The sequence below is a fragment of the Sciurus carolinensis genome, chromosome 13 (genome assembly GCF_902686445.1).
Source record: "Sciurus carolinensis chromosome 13, mSciCar1.2, whole genome shotgun sequence".
Lineage (NCBI taxonomy): Eukaryota > Metazoa > Chordata > Mammalia > Rodentia > Sciuridae > Sciurus > Sciurus carolinensis.
The window spans coordinates 82,843,783-82,857,992 of record NC_062225.1 but is presented as its reverse complement, the minus strand read 5'-3'; the positions used below and the strand labels follow the sequence as shown (position 1 = coordinate 82,857,992).

Genomic DNA, 14,210 nt, shown 5'->3' with positions numbered 1-14,210 from the left:
GGACGAAGCTCCTAGGAGAAACCAGAGTCCACAGTCCCTGAGGCTGGATGAGGTTGCTGGTCTCCTAGCTAGTCATGGATTGGGGGTTTCTGAATCTGTTTGTGTGTGTTGTTGCTATTTTTATTTGTTGTTTCTTTTAGTAAAGAAGGAATTTGTAGACTAAAACATTCTCCTCTCTCCCAAATCTCCTCCTTTGTAAACCAAATCCTGACTGTAATTCTGTCCTCTCAGATGTTCATTAAGTTGAAATTATCCCTCTTACTGAATGTTGAGATCCATGAGACTTTTTAAGTCACCTCTGTTCTAAGTCCACTTTGGGGCTTAGGACATGAATGAAACCTTGGCTTTGAAGTCGTCTAAAGATTTGTTTTGTCTGTGGCCACACTGAGAGTGTTTCAACATTTGGAAGAGGATTCAGGCTTCTCCTCAAGCACCGAGAGTGGGCACTAGGCAGGTTTTCTCTACATACTGTCTTTTATCTTTCTACTTGCAAAGGAAGGTACCAATAAATATTTGTTGCATTTTATCATTCTGTTAACCTTCAGATTCAGACATGTCGGTAATTACTGGCTTGCATTAAAAGCAAATTAGAGGTTGAGGTCCAGGATGGATCAACGATTTGCTCAGAGGCATGCAGAGTAACCAGGTCTCCTTGTCCTCCCTTTTCCTGCTACTTCTTGTCCTACCAGAGGGTGCAGATGTGGTGGAGGGCAGGGATGTGGTGAGAGAGAGGACTTTGACATCTACCAACTGGGCCCACCTTGGCCTATTTTTACTGTCTTCCTTGCCATTTTGGTAGAAAGGTGGGACAGGCAGCTTCCAGTACGCTTTCTGGGGTTGTTATTGACAGTCTAAAAGGATTCTGTTGTCACACCTGTTACCGTCCCCTTCTGTCATCAATAAACAGAAACTACCTTGGAAGATCTGGCTGCCTTAGAAGGTCTCGTTCAGTGATCTCTGCCTTAACCACATCATACAGCACTTACTGTATACAGGTGCTGTACAGTGCCCTGAGGATGCCTCCGCTCCAGGAGCTCACAGGTTAAGGGGTCAGACTACACCTGTCTTCCTGGAAGGTGGACATTAAACAAATATTTAACTACCAACGGAGGTCAGAGCTGCAAAGCCAGGACGCAGGGAGGGAGAGAATGCAGTGGGAGGGCTTGGTTTGGAAGAGTAGGTGATGTGTTTTACATATGTGAAGGAAATAATAATAAAGGTACGGTGGAAGGGGGGCTCACCCTCATTCCTGAACTACTTCCTGGAGCCCTGGGAATCTGCCTCTCTCCCCAGAATTAAGTGGCACCCAGGGTCAGCTGGAACACCTTCACAAATGCTAATACTAAGCATTTTATGGGTTGTTCCCAGACCCTCTGCTTCCTCATCCTCTACTAGCCCAATGCTAAGGGGAAGTCGGGGTGGGAGGTGGGGGGGGGGGTGGCATTTCCAGTCGGAGGGAAAAGGGGAAAAGGGGAAGTCTGCCCACCCCGATCTTACAGGCCAGGTTCCCCTCCCCCAAACAAGCCTCAGGAATGTTTTTGAAGGCAAAATTCCACTCACTGTGTATTTGGTTGTGAAAGGGGCTGCCGGAGACCAGGTTCATTCCCGGGGAGTTTGGGGGCAGGGACAATAGCTGTTAACCCCATCACTTCCCAGCGTCAAGTGAGGATTTGCTGGGGGTGGGACCCGAGAGCACGAACGCGGCTCCACGGCGGGTGGCGGGTGTTATGTCCCCAGAAGAATGACCGTGCTCTGGTAATGATAAGAGCCGGCGCACTCAGGGCTGGGCACTCCCTAATCTAAGCTTTTTTGTAACTCATTTCTCAAAACTGCCAATGAGGTAAGCACCGTCAACTCCACCTCCAGCGAGGAAGCCGAGGCACAAAGAGGGAAGTGGCCGCCAACAATTTAGACTCAAGACTCGAGCCGGGAGGTGTAAGGACAGTCCCCTCTCTGAAACGCACCCGACTGCCCATCTTTTCGGAGAATGCTTGCTTTGAAGAGCTTCCTTGGGAGCCGTGGGGACGCAAGTTCATCCCCTGGGTCACCCGGGCCGGGCCGTCCCTGTTCCTCGGTGGTGACGACCCGCCGACGGTGGTCGGGGCAGCGGAAAGTTGCGGGGCCGCCCACCCCATCCCCGCGTTGACACTGGGAGGCTCCGCTTTCTGCTGGGTCTCCGCGAGGTGTCGCCTTCGGCCGAAGAAATCACCGCGGCGCCACCCTGGTAGCCCGCACTTATTTATTTTCAAACAAGGGGGGCGCCCCTCTCCTCCTTTCTATTTGGAACTAGAAACATCCTGCGGTCTGGTTCCTAAATGGGCGCGTCCGCTCCCTCCCCTTTTGCACCCTCGTAGCCTTGCTCCGAGATCACACACGAGCAAGGCCTCGCTCGACGTTGGCCTCGAGCTTAGCTGCACACAAATGCAGTTTAGGCGGGGTCTGGGTAGAAGCCTGGGTTCCCCCTCCCCAGCACACAACCCGGAGCCCTTCAGAAAAATAAAAATTAAAACATGGTTTTTTAACGTCAAGCCATTGCCAGGCCCACAGGGTGGTTGTTGCATTGCACCGCTCGGCGCGCGGCTGGTTCACCGGGTGCACCGGGTGCACCGGGTGCAAGCCCGGGGGTCCAAAAGGGCGGGAGGAGAACATCCCGGGCTTCCCAGCTTTGCAACCTCCTCTGCAAAGAAGAAAAGCAAGTGGCTTTTGGCGCGAAAGCCTTGGCGCCTCCCCTGATTTTTATGGAAATCAAGAGGGCGGGGTGAAGCCGCTTTCCTCTGCCTTTCTCCCTCCCCCTTGTCTGCGCCACAGCCCCCTTCTCTCCCCGCCCCCCGGGTGTGTCAGATTTTTCAGTTAATAATATCTCCCGAGCTTCAAAGCGCAGCCAGTGACAGTCATCTGTCTGGACGCGCTGGGTGGATGCGGGGGGCTCCTGGGAACTGGGTTGGAGCCGAGCGAGCGCTAGCCCGGCGCAAGCGCTCACAGACTGCAGCCGCCCTAGGACCCCCCCGCCTCCACAGCCCACCCGGAGACCCCGGCGCAGAATCGCCTCCGGATCCCCGGCAGTCGACCGGAGGTAAGGAGCGGGGCTTGCAAGCCGCCAGGCGCCCCGGGAGCGGCGAGCGCCGCGGCAAGGCGAGCCCTGGACGGGATCGCGGCTCGCGCACCGGGCGTCCGAATGTGCCCGGGGGACTGTTTATGCCTCCGAAACAAAACCGTGTCGGGGTTTTCCCTGAAAAGCCAGTTGAGCCCCGTAGGCACCCAGGCTGGAGGAGACCCGCCCTAATCCTTTGCAGCCTCTGCAAGGAAAGAGTAATGGCTTCAGCGAAAAGAAATTGGCCCTGCTCTGGAAGATTGGTCTGTCTGTGTTTGAGCTGACGAGGAGCGGAGCGTCCCCACCCCAAGCCGGGGCTCTTCTCCAAATGGAGCCACCGGAGGAAGGAAAGGGGGTTAGTCGGGGCGAGGCTGCCGCGGTGGTAATCTGGGTCACGACCGCTCAAGCTTAGAGGAGACGCGGCTCTCCCTGCTACGCCTCCCGCGCCGGCGCCCCTGCACCATTCCCAGGAATGGGGCTCAGCCGCCCGGTTCCCAGGAAGAGGTCGTTGGGGATTTGGAAGAGAGGGGGAGGGGTTGGATAGGTTCAAAATAAGCTGTCGGCCGGGGTATCCCTGCGACGGGTGAACGCCGAGGGCATCTGCTCCAATGGGGAGGGGTGAGGTTTATGGATTTGGGTGCCTCTTGTTGGTCTCCGTCTAGAGAAAGGCTCTTTGCATTTGCAAAGTTTCCTGAATCCCCTGTTACGGTTTGCACTCCTGAGGTTTCATTTTTACAAAGAGGGAATTGAGGGAGGGTACTCGAAATCCTGTGCCCGACAGTCGGGTTGCAGAGCCGGGACTTCTTCGAGCAGCTGGCCCTACGATGGTGCGGTGGGGTTTGTTGGCGTGCTCCTAAAGAGCTGGGATTCTGCAGCTCGAACGGCCCCCTCCCCCAGGCACTGCCTTGTGTGAATGAAATGGCAGTTTCCAAAGTTGCAGAGCCACGCCACCCCCTGCATCTGCATGCCCCCTCCCACCCCTTGTCGTAGACAGCTTGTACACAAAAGGAGGGAGGGAGGGAGAGAACGAGAAGCAGAACTTCCTCCACCTTCGGGAGCCCTGGACGGAGTGGAGGGGCTGGCCGGGGAGGTTGGGGGACGGGGCTAGAGGGGGTGCCCACTGCCTGTCCCCCCAGTCTCCTCCTCTTGCCCATTTTCTCCTGGTGTGTTTGTTGGTTGCAGTGTTGCGGATTGGCGCGGGCCCCCGCCCTCTGCGTACCCCACGGGAAGGAAGCACCCCCGGTATTAAAAGGAGCAGAGCGGAAAGAAGCGCTTAGTCGCCGGCGGGGAGGCGAGCCGATGCCGAGCTGCACCGCGTCCACCATGCCGGGGATGATCTGCAAGAACCCAGACCTCGAGTTTGACTCGCTGCAGCCCTGCTTCTACCCGGACGAAGACGACTTCTACTTCGGCGGCCCCGACTCGACCCCCCCGGGGGAGGACATCTGGAAGAAGTTTGAGCTGCTGCCTACGCCCCCCCTGTCGCCCAGCCGTGCGTTCCCGGAGCACAGTCCCGAGCACTCGGACTGGGCCACCGAAATGCTGCTGCCCGAGGCCGACCTGTGGGGCAACCCGGCCGAGGAGGACGCGTTCGGCCTGGGGGGACTGGGCGGCCTCACCCCCAACCCGGTCATCCTCCAGGACTGCATGTGGAGCGGCTTCTCCGCCCGCGAGAAGCTGGAGCGCGCGGTGAGCGAGAAGCTGCAGCACGGCCGCGGGCCGCCGGCCGCGGGTCCCGCCGCCCCGGTCCCGGGAGCGGGAGCTGCCAGCCCTGCGGGCCGCGGGCACGGCGGAACGGCCGGAGCCGGCCGCGCCGGAGCCGCCTTACCCGCGGAGCTCGCCCACCCGGCCGCCGAGTGCGTGGATCCCGCCGTGGTCTTCCCCTTCCCGGTGAACAAGCGGGATCCTGCGCCTGGCCCCGTCGCCCAGGCTGGTGCCCCTGCCGTGGGCGCTGCGGTTGCTGGAGCAGCCGCCCCGGCCGGTGCCGCGGTGGCCGCCCCTCCGCGCTTAGGCGGCCGCCCTGCCAACGGCGGTGACCACAAGGCCCTCAGCACCTCCGGAGAAGACACCCTGAGCGACTCAGGTAAAGCCTGTGTCCCGGTCTGGCTGCCGCCCTGGGCCCCTGGACTGAGGGTCGTGGTCCCTTTGTTAGCATTGGTGTCTTGACTCTGGGGAGCAGCAGCGCTGGTGGTCGACAGGCCCTGTTTCCCACCAGCGTCTCTCGGGTCGAAGACAGACAGCTGCTTGTGTAGCAAGTGCCTCTTCCCAACTTCGCCTCCCTGAAGTTGTTCCCACCGTCTATGTGGACCTTATTCTAGGCCAGCTCTGGCCTCACCCTGTCCCCACCCTGGGAAAAGTTGGTGGCCAAGCCGGGTGAGGATTAAAGGGCTGCTGGGGGCTTTGCCTGGGCAGAAACCTGTTAGCGCCAGGGTGGAAAGGGACTTGGGCCCAGGTCAGAGGAGGGGAAAGACTCCCCGAAAAGACACACGGCTGTACAAGATCCTATTTAGGGCACAAGAAGTTAGAAGGAGACTGTACAGATGGCGGGCACTGGTGTTCTTTCTTTTTTTTTCCCCCAAACGTCGGGCTCCCCCCTCCCCCCGGCCCTCCGTGGGTGGTGGGCTGTTTGCTCCTGGTGCGTGGCCAGCAGGCGGCGGTGTGTCTGGCCGGCAGCCGGCCCAAGGATCTGAGAGGCTGGGGGTGATGGGGCGGCCCTCCCTCCCCTTCAACAGCTGGCAGCAAGTGCCACAGCGGCTGTGCACATTCTCGAGGGGACTCATCTTTCCATTGTGCCGTGAAAACTGGACCCAGTTTTATCTCCTAGCCGGAATACCAGGCTTAATTTGAGACCTGAGTTGTGTTTTGCGACCCAGTGCTCTTGAAGGTGAGGGTGGGCACTTAGAGCCCCTTGGGGAATGCAGACATCCTGGTAGGACTCAGAGATTAGCTCTTTTGTGAATAATTTTGTCTTAAATGAACCGGGAAGGGTTAAAAAAAAAAAAAAAATCAAAGCTTTTGCCTGGGGCTCCTGAGGTACAGAACTCCACCCAAATACTAGAATGTCCTTGGAGACTGGGGCCTCCCTGGACCTTGAGAACCAGTGTTTCCACAACGAAGATGGATAAAAAGCCCAAGTTTCCTTCGGGTCTGGGAACCCATCCTTTTGAGGCTCCTGGAAGGGAACTTGGTGATAAGCCTGCAGTTTGAAAGGGCTCTGTCCCTTTAATGTCTGTGCCTTGACAGCTTTTGGTGAGGAAGCATTTCCTTCCAACAGCTGTCTTCTTGGCAGAAAACCAAAACACTGGCTTAAAGGGACCCACAGACTGGAACAGCCTCCCATTTCAGCTTTAGAACAAATCCCACAATTGTTCAGCTTTCCGGTCCCCATCAGATCAAGCAGAAGATGTGTTTTGATTTTCATGCTTGCATTTTAAACAATAATTTTCTATCCTAGCGTGGTAGTAAATGAGGAGAGGAGGGAAAACCCACACATGCTGCTACACGTTTTTGTTGTTGCTGTTATTGTTGGTGACTTAGGAGCTGCTCCAATTCAGGGTGTGTAGCTACTGTGGGTTACAGCTCTGTAGTTAAGATTGGATCTTTGATAGATGAAAAACTGCCTACTGTACGAAATGCACATTTGTGGAGCTAAAGTTATTTTTCTTCCTTGGTTAATTAAAGTGTTCCTCGAGTTTAAGGAGGGAAAATCAAACTCAGGCATGTGTTTTGACAAATGAGACTCCTGAAATGCAAAGATGGAAATATGCCTGAGTCCAGGGGGCAGATTGCCTGTCGATTATGCTAAAAGCTCCCATTACTGAGCATCTGTCTCTAAGCCCAGCTCTGGGCTAAGTCTACATATTCTTTGCCAAATTCAGAGGTGCTGTGGTATCAACCCCATTGCAGGGCTAAGAAACTGAGGCTTCTAAAGGTTTGGTACCTTGCCCAGGATCTTGCAGCTAGTGTACCATGGAGCCAGAATTCTGCCCGACCTCAAGCTCAGATTCTTTGTATGTCTGCCATCTGCTAGGTGTTTTTTTTTTTGTTTTGGTTTTGGTGCTGGGGGTGGAGCCCAGGGCTTTGCACATGCTGGGCAAGTTCTCTACCACTGAGCTACACCCTCAGTCCCACCTGCAAAAGTCTTGAAAGGAAACTGATAGTACCCTAGGGGTCTGGGAAGGAAAAGTTATTTCCATATTTAAAGAGACATAAAATAAGTACATTCTGTCCACATGTTGATGGATCCACAATAATAGCAGATCCTGCCCTCAGGGTCCTAGACACAGACATGATAGGAGTTGGTTCATTTTGTTCGTGTGTGTCTCACATGAATGTACCTCCATTTTTTTAATCAAAGATGACGAGGACGATGAGGAGGAAGATGAAGAAGAGGAAATCGATGTGGTCACCGTGGAGAAACGCCGCTCCTCCGCCAACAGCAAGGCTATCACCACGTTCACCATCACCGTGCGTCCCAAGAATGCGGCCCTGGGCCTAGGGAGGGCTCCGTCCAGCGAGCTGATCCTCAAGCGCTGTGTCCCCATCCACCAGCAGCACAACTACGCTGCCCCCTCGCCCTACGTGGAGAGCGAGGATGCGCCACCCCAGAAGAAGATCAAGAGCGAGGTGTCCCCGCGTCCCCTCAAGAGCGTCATCCCCCCAAAGGCTAAGAGCTTGAGCCCGCGAAACTCAGACTCCGAGGACAGCGAGCGTCGCCGCAACCACAATATCCTGGAGCGCCAACGCCGCAACGACCTGCGGTCCAGCTTCCTCACACTCAGGGACCACGTGCCGGAGCTGGTGAAGAACGAGAAGGCCGCCAAGGTGGTCATTTTGAAAAAAGCCACCGAGTATGTCCACTCCCTCCAGGCCGAGGAGCACCAGCTTCTGCTGGAAAAGGAGAAATTGCAGGCAAGACAGCAGCAGTTGCTAAAGAAAATCGAGCTCGCTCGGACTTGCTAAACCTTTCTCAAATGGACAGTCACTGCCACTTTGCACATTTTGATTTTTTTTTTTTTTTTTAAAAACAAACATTGTGTTGACATTAAGAATGTTGGTTTACTTTCAAATCGGTCCCCTGTCGTTTGGATCTGGGTGGGGGGCAGGAGGTGCGGGGTTCTACCAGGACCTCCGAGAGCCCGTGCCACCGGGTGCTGGGTGGCTTTGCAGTTTCCTGCACCTCACCTCTGTGACGGCCGTGGAAGTTCGTGACAGTTGGGAGCCTCTGGGGCTGTGGAAGTCACCTTGTTCGTTCCAAGTTTTCAAACAACAGAGAGTCAGTCATTCCTTCTTTTTACAATGGTGCTTAAGTTCCAGCAGATGCCATGTAAGGGGGTTGCCATTTGATGCCCCTGGGGAACATTTCTGTAAATACCATTGACACACCCGCCTTTTGTATACGTCCTGGGTAATGAGAGGTGGCTTTTGCGGCCAGTATTAGACTGGAAGTTCACACCTAAGTACTGTAATAATACCTCAATGTTTGAGGAGCATGTTTTGTATACAAATATATTGTTAATCTCTGTTATGTACTGTACTAATTCTTACACTGCCTGTATACTTTAGTATGATGCTGATACATAACTAAATTTGATACTTATATTTTCGTATGAAAATGAGTTGTGAAAGTTTTGAGTAGATATTACTTTATCACTTTTTGAACTAAGAAACTTTTGTAAAGAAATTTACTATATATATATTCCTTTTCCTAGCCTGTTTCTTCCTGTTAATGTATTTGTTCATGTTTGGTGCATAGAACTGGGTAAATGCAAAGTTCTGTGTTTAATTTCTTCAAAATGTATATATTTAGTGCTGCATCTTATAGCACTTTGAAATACCTCATGTTTATGAAAATAAATAGCAATTAAATGATGCAATTCAAACGTCATTCCTTAACACTAGCTCAAAATCTGTCCCTTACGCAGCAACCATAAATAGACCGTTACTTGTAGGCATGCAGTTTCCACATACAGCCTTCTTATATTTGTGCTATGGGAGGAGGGGTCTTTGGCTCCAGTTGGTGAAGACTGGATTTGGAGGTTGAGATGGTTTTCCAAGATTATACAGACTAGAGACAGTTACCAGTGACACCTGGCAGAGGAGCAGTAGTACGCAACAGGTGACAGCACTTTCACGTAGTTGGTTGGTCCTTCGTGTGACTCGGCTAGGACATTAGATAACCAATCCTTCATAGAAAGTAAAATTGAGACATAAGACCGGTCAACCTTGCCTATATTTGACATAGGTGATAATATTCTATTGGCAAATTTTTTAAAATTCTGAAGTAGAACATAGTGTCCCAAGACTTCATTCTTAAGCTGTCTCAGGGGCAGTGCAAGATTCTAGGCTGAGCACAGTAGCAGAGTAAGAGTTGGCCCCTCCCTTCAGTCAAAGCCTAGGACAGCTGCACCCCGCAGATCAGGTGCCCCCTGTGTGGGCAGTAAGTTCTCTATTCCCCATTTCTTTCACCTGGTGGTGTTTGGCTACTTAGCTGCCCTGTGGAAACAGGATTAACTTTTGCCTGCTCTGGAGCAAAGGACTAGCACCAATGGGTTGACAGGGAGGCGCGGGGCTCCCAGTTGGAAGCAATACTCTTTCTTGTCAAAAGGAAATGCACGGATCCATTTCCCTTTTGGGTGGCAGGTTTCACTCATTGCAAGTTTTTAGCTCTGAGCTGAAAAAAAAAGAAAACAATTTTTTTTTTTTTTTTCTTTACTGAAGTAAATGGAGGCTCAGGGACTAGAAAGCCTTGTTTGCCTGAGTTTAGAATTTGAGGTCATCTGTGTCCTGGTTTATTGCCACAGGTCCCAAAGCTGTGGGGTCAGTGGACAGCTGCAGGAACCTTCCAGATGGTCTGACCATGTTGAAAACCAGGTAAAGTGCTCTTTAATACCCTTAGAAGTCCCATCCCCAGACTAAAATACAATAAGAGCTTTTTGAATCATTTAAAAGAATTTCCTGTTCATTTGCATTGTACAGGTCCCAGATGGCTCAACCTCTGCACCTCGTTTGTGTATCCATGAGCCAAAAGAAAGTGAAGCGACTTTAAATTAATTGAGCACCTGAAATACTTGAAGCCCAGATCAATCATCTGAATTTCTCTATCTGTGGTCCCCAAGAAGGGCAACCTAAGTGTGTCAGATGAGAGAATTCTAGTCATGGAAGAAGAAAGTATTCTGCTTTTACTTTGCCTGCTGGGAAACTCAGGGCCAAATTCCTTGCTGTCTTACATGTCTGATGCCTATGCTTACTTGCTTTTCTAAATGTGATCAGTCTTGTTTTTCACTGTCAGCTTAGCTGCCTTTTGTATATGTTCTTTATGTCATCCAACAAAACACCTGAACTAGGTGAATTAAGTGAAGGCTCATACACGTGCCTTTCCTGACTCAACTGAGGGAAATGTTACCTGACTGGGCTCTGTAATTGTCTAAAGTCATTGTAGTCGCAGAAGAAGTGGTATTTCAACAACAGGAGAAATCCTCTCTGGGATCAGTTGTGAGACTGAGAAACTGAGTTAAGGTCAATCTCCCGGAATGGCTTCATGGCACTCACGGAATGAGAGGCAGAACCCAGCACCTGTGTCGGAGGCTCCTTGTGACCAGTCCTATGCTCCCATCATGCACTGGCCCTCTCCAGGCTCCCACGGTAGACTTGGCCACCCACCTCACACTCCCATATTAATTGTTCTAAATAAACGACTGCATAAAATCTTCCCATAGTTCCCTGGCACTTACAGGGTGAAGCCAGACCCTTCAGCCTGGCATGGACACTGCCTGCACCTGGGCTCACTGGCTCTGTCACCCGCTGCGCCTCCACAGGTGCTCTTCATTCCAAACTCAGCAGACTTGGTCGCTCCCTGTGCCTCTTACTGCTTTGGTCACGTTCCCTCTTAGGTTATCTGCTTTCTGTTGCTCAACAGTTGTTTCCATCTTGGAAAACCAATGTCATCTCCCTCAGGAAGCCTTCCTGATACACTCCAGTCACCTTTCCCAGCCTTCTCCCTATTTCCAGCTCTTGGTCCTTCTGCCCTTATTCTGCATTGCCTCTGGAGACCAAGAGCTACACTCCTTGCCTCCTGGACCCTAAATGAAGGGCTCTCTTGAGGCAGGTATGCTCTTATTCACCTCCGATTCTGAGCCCTGACCCAGTGACTGACAGATGACAGGGTCTTAACAGATGCCAGCAGAATGGAGAGCAGGAGAGGAAGGAGGAGGCAGCAGATTTCCATTCCCAGCATATCTCCTGTCCATCCTGGTTCACGAGCTCTCAGAATAATACACATAGGAAAATCCATAGATTAGACATTAGACATTCACCGGAAGCTCTGGGGACTGCAGAGGAAATGCCCACGGAGGCTCTCTTCAGGAGCCTGTGGTCTGAACAAGTCCAGCTTGTTCAGAGGCAGGGTGGGGAGACAGGAGGGCTTGTGGAGGGGTACACTGAATGAGTGCCCTTGAGGGTCCCATGGCTGCGTCCAGAGCTCTCTGCTGGAGGAAGCTGGCTCTTGGCCTAGCGCTGCAGGTCCACCATGGAACTGAGTTGCTCAGATCCTTGCCTCAGGTTGCAGACCATCTGTGCTCATGGTGAGGGTGGTCGTAAGGCCTCCCACCCTGCAGAAGTGCCCTAGAGCCCCTCGGTCCTTCAGTTAGCCATGTTCTGACTTCATAGGCCAAGGAATTGGGTCTTCGGGGTTTGAGTTCCTTTAATCCTTATGCTGGTTAGTTATGGTTTCGAAATCCTAATTTGAGTTATTTTTAGAGTCAGAGAGTCAGATTTGGAAAAGGCCTAGAAGCCATCTAGCCAATCTCTCATTTCCTAGAAAGTACACCCGTCTGCTGGTGGCCTTCTCTCCATTTAAACAAATATTTATTCAGGAGCTAATATGCGTCAGGGACAGTTCCGAGAGTTTGGGAGACATCAGTGGATAAAAGAGACCAAAATGGCCCTAAATCCCTGCTTTCTTTTAATTTATAATCTAGGAGAGAGTAACAACAATACTACTAAACGTAGTAAGCAAATGAATTAAGTAATACCCAATATGGCGGTGAGCAAGGAGTGAGCAGGATAGTGGAATTCCGGGGTGCCTTGGAGCGGGGGCGAGGGACGTGCCTGGGCAGGGCTCCTGGTTCAGGGAGCAGAGGGCTGAGCTGGAAGGACAGTGCCCCACGCCAGAACTCAGGTCTTAGGCTTCTCCGTTCCGAATCCCTCCTCCCTCATCTCCCTCCAACATTGGCAAGTGTGTCTCACCAACTTTTCACCCATCCTCTTGAGGAGGAGCAAGAGAGCGTGGTGGGTAGGGGAATGAGCCTGCGTGGGACTGCCTGGCTTTGAATGCAGCTCCCAATGCGAGATTGCTGGGCCGGGCAGTTCCGCCTGGCACAGGGGTTTTTACTGGGATGGCTCCATAAACGTACAGACAGCACACAGAATCATGCCTGCTCTAGGATGGGTGTGATTTAAGTCTGCTTCATAATCCGATTTGATGTCAAGAGGATTTTTCTTCTCTGTTTCCTCTGGATGTTACTGGGGCAAAGAACCTTTTAAAAAATGTACCAGTAGAACAAACTCGCAAACTTGAGCTTAACAAGAACTTTACAGACTTTTGTTCCTCAAAAGAGACCTTACAAAACCTAAAAAACGGGTACCTTGGAAACAAATGAATGTGAGCTTTGAAACCTATTTTAAGACGGAGCCTAGGAATTTGAGTGCCGAAGGACATCTATGCTTTCTACAATGGTTTATTAGTTTTCCTTACTTGTAAAGGAAATCTCTTCATAGGCCACTGACCAGGGTTACCTGATCCCTTTTGATATTGACGTATCATGCTACAAGACATTCATCCTGAAACCTTTGACCACAAGTAACAGAGCCTTTTCATGGTGGAAGCACACAGACCCACGGTACAATGCTCATGGGGAGCACACACAGCGGCGCTCCCAGGATAAACACAGGTGATTTGCGGGGGATGCGCTCTGATGAGGCAACGCACAATCGATTTTCCTCTGCCTTCTAGCAGACCTGAGATTTTCAGCAGGTTTTTGGGAGCGGCAGGGAAACGAGTGAACTCCTTCACAAAGCCTCAGTCTGACCTTAATTGAATTTTGTGGTTCTTGTTTTGTGTCTTAGGCTACCTTGCACCATCTTTCTGAGGAAAGACAAAAAAAAATCAATCTGCCCGTTAGACAAAATGGTGCTCCGAGCTGATTGGGTAACAGACACACTTGGATTGGGAGAAGCCCTGAACTCGGGTCTTAACTCTGTTACTCTCTATTTTCATCCTTGGGGTAGGAAAACAAATTCTAATGGTGCAGTTTTCTCATCTATAAGTGGAATGAACTGGAACTGGTGAGCTTAAAGGCTGCCTTTCAGCATTGAGGACCGAAAGTCACTGAGGCTTAGGGATGATAAGAACCTTCGAGATTGCTGCAGACATCTGCAGTGGGTGAACTTCTGGTTGGAAGCTTGGGGTCGTAGCTAAGCTCTGTCACTTGTCACCTCCATTGCCCAGAGGAAATTACTTCTCTCGGGTTCTCACTGTCTTCATCTTTAAAACAATAAGAATCACCTCATAAGGGTCTTACAAAGAAAAAAATCAGACATAAAGTACATGAGGGACGTGACAGTGCTTTGGAAATGAGGAAGTCTTTGATGAACTCTTATTGCCGTTGATATTGTCACATCTGACTCTTGTCCAGCACATTCCTCTCACTTCACTGTTTGCTTTCTGGGTTCATCCTTAAGTGAGTGAAAACAGACTTCTTTTAAGACAGTAGGCACACCTCTGGCTGCTCAGACTATACCTAGAACAGGGCTTTGCTCCTAATATTCCCTCCATGTCTGTTAAATAGTGACTACCAATGAAAAGAGTTGACTGATTGTTCAAAGCCAGCTAGAGAGACTCAATTTGTGCAATAGAGCTGGGTACACAGGTTTGTCTCGTCTGGAACTAGAGAAAATTATGATTAATTCAATGTTTAATTTGGTTACTCAAATGAAAACAGAATATGGTAACAGACATCTAACACCTTGAGTTTTTGCTTGGGCTGGGTTAGCCACTTTTCTTTGGCACAAAGCCAGAAAGTAGAGGGAATTTAAACTGAGACTAGAGATTTGAAACCAC

At 51.3% G+C, this 14,210-nt stretch overlaps 1 protein-coding gene across 2 annotated transcripts; it reads left to right on the top strand.

The window, feature by feature from the left end:
* The first annotated feature begins 2,900 nt into the window (after positions 1-2,900).
* Mycn (MYCN proto-oncogene, bHLH transcription factor) lies at positions 2,901-8,957 on the top strand. Of its 2 annotated transcripts, XM_047523005.1 has the most exons (3): positions 2,901-3,073; positions 4,274-5,174; positions 7,449-8,957. In XM_047523005.1, the coding sequence occupies exons 2-3, from the start codon at positions 4,391-4,393 to the stop codon at positions 8,051-8,053; spliced, it is 1,389 nt and encodes a 462-aa protein (XP_047378961.1). In that variant the 5' UTR covers positions 2,901-3,073; positions 4,274-4,390; the 3' UTR covers positions 8,054-8,957. The 2 variants fall into 2 exon arrangements, with proteins under 2 accessions (XP_047378961.1, XP_047378962.1); XM_047523006.1 differs by lacking the exon at positions 4,274-5,174.
* Positions 8,958-14,210: the final 5,253 nt, after the last annotated feature.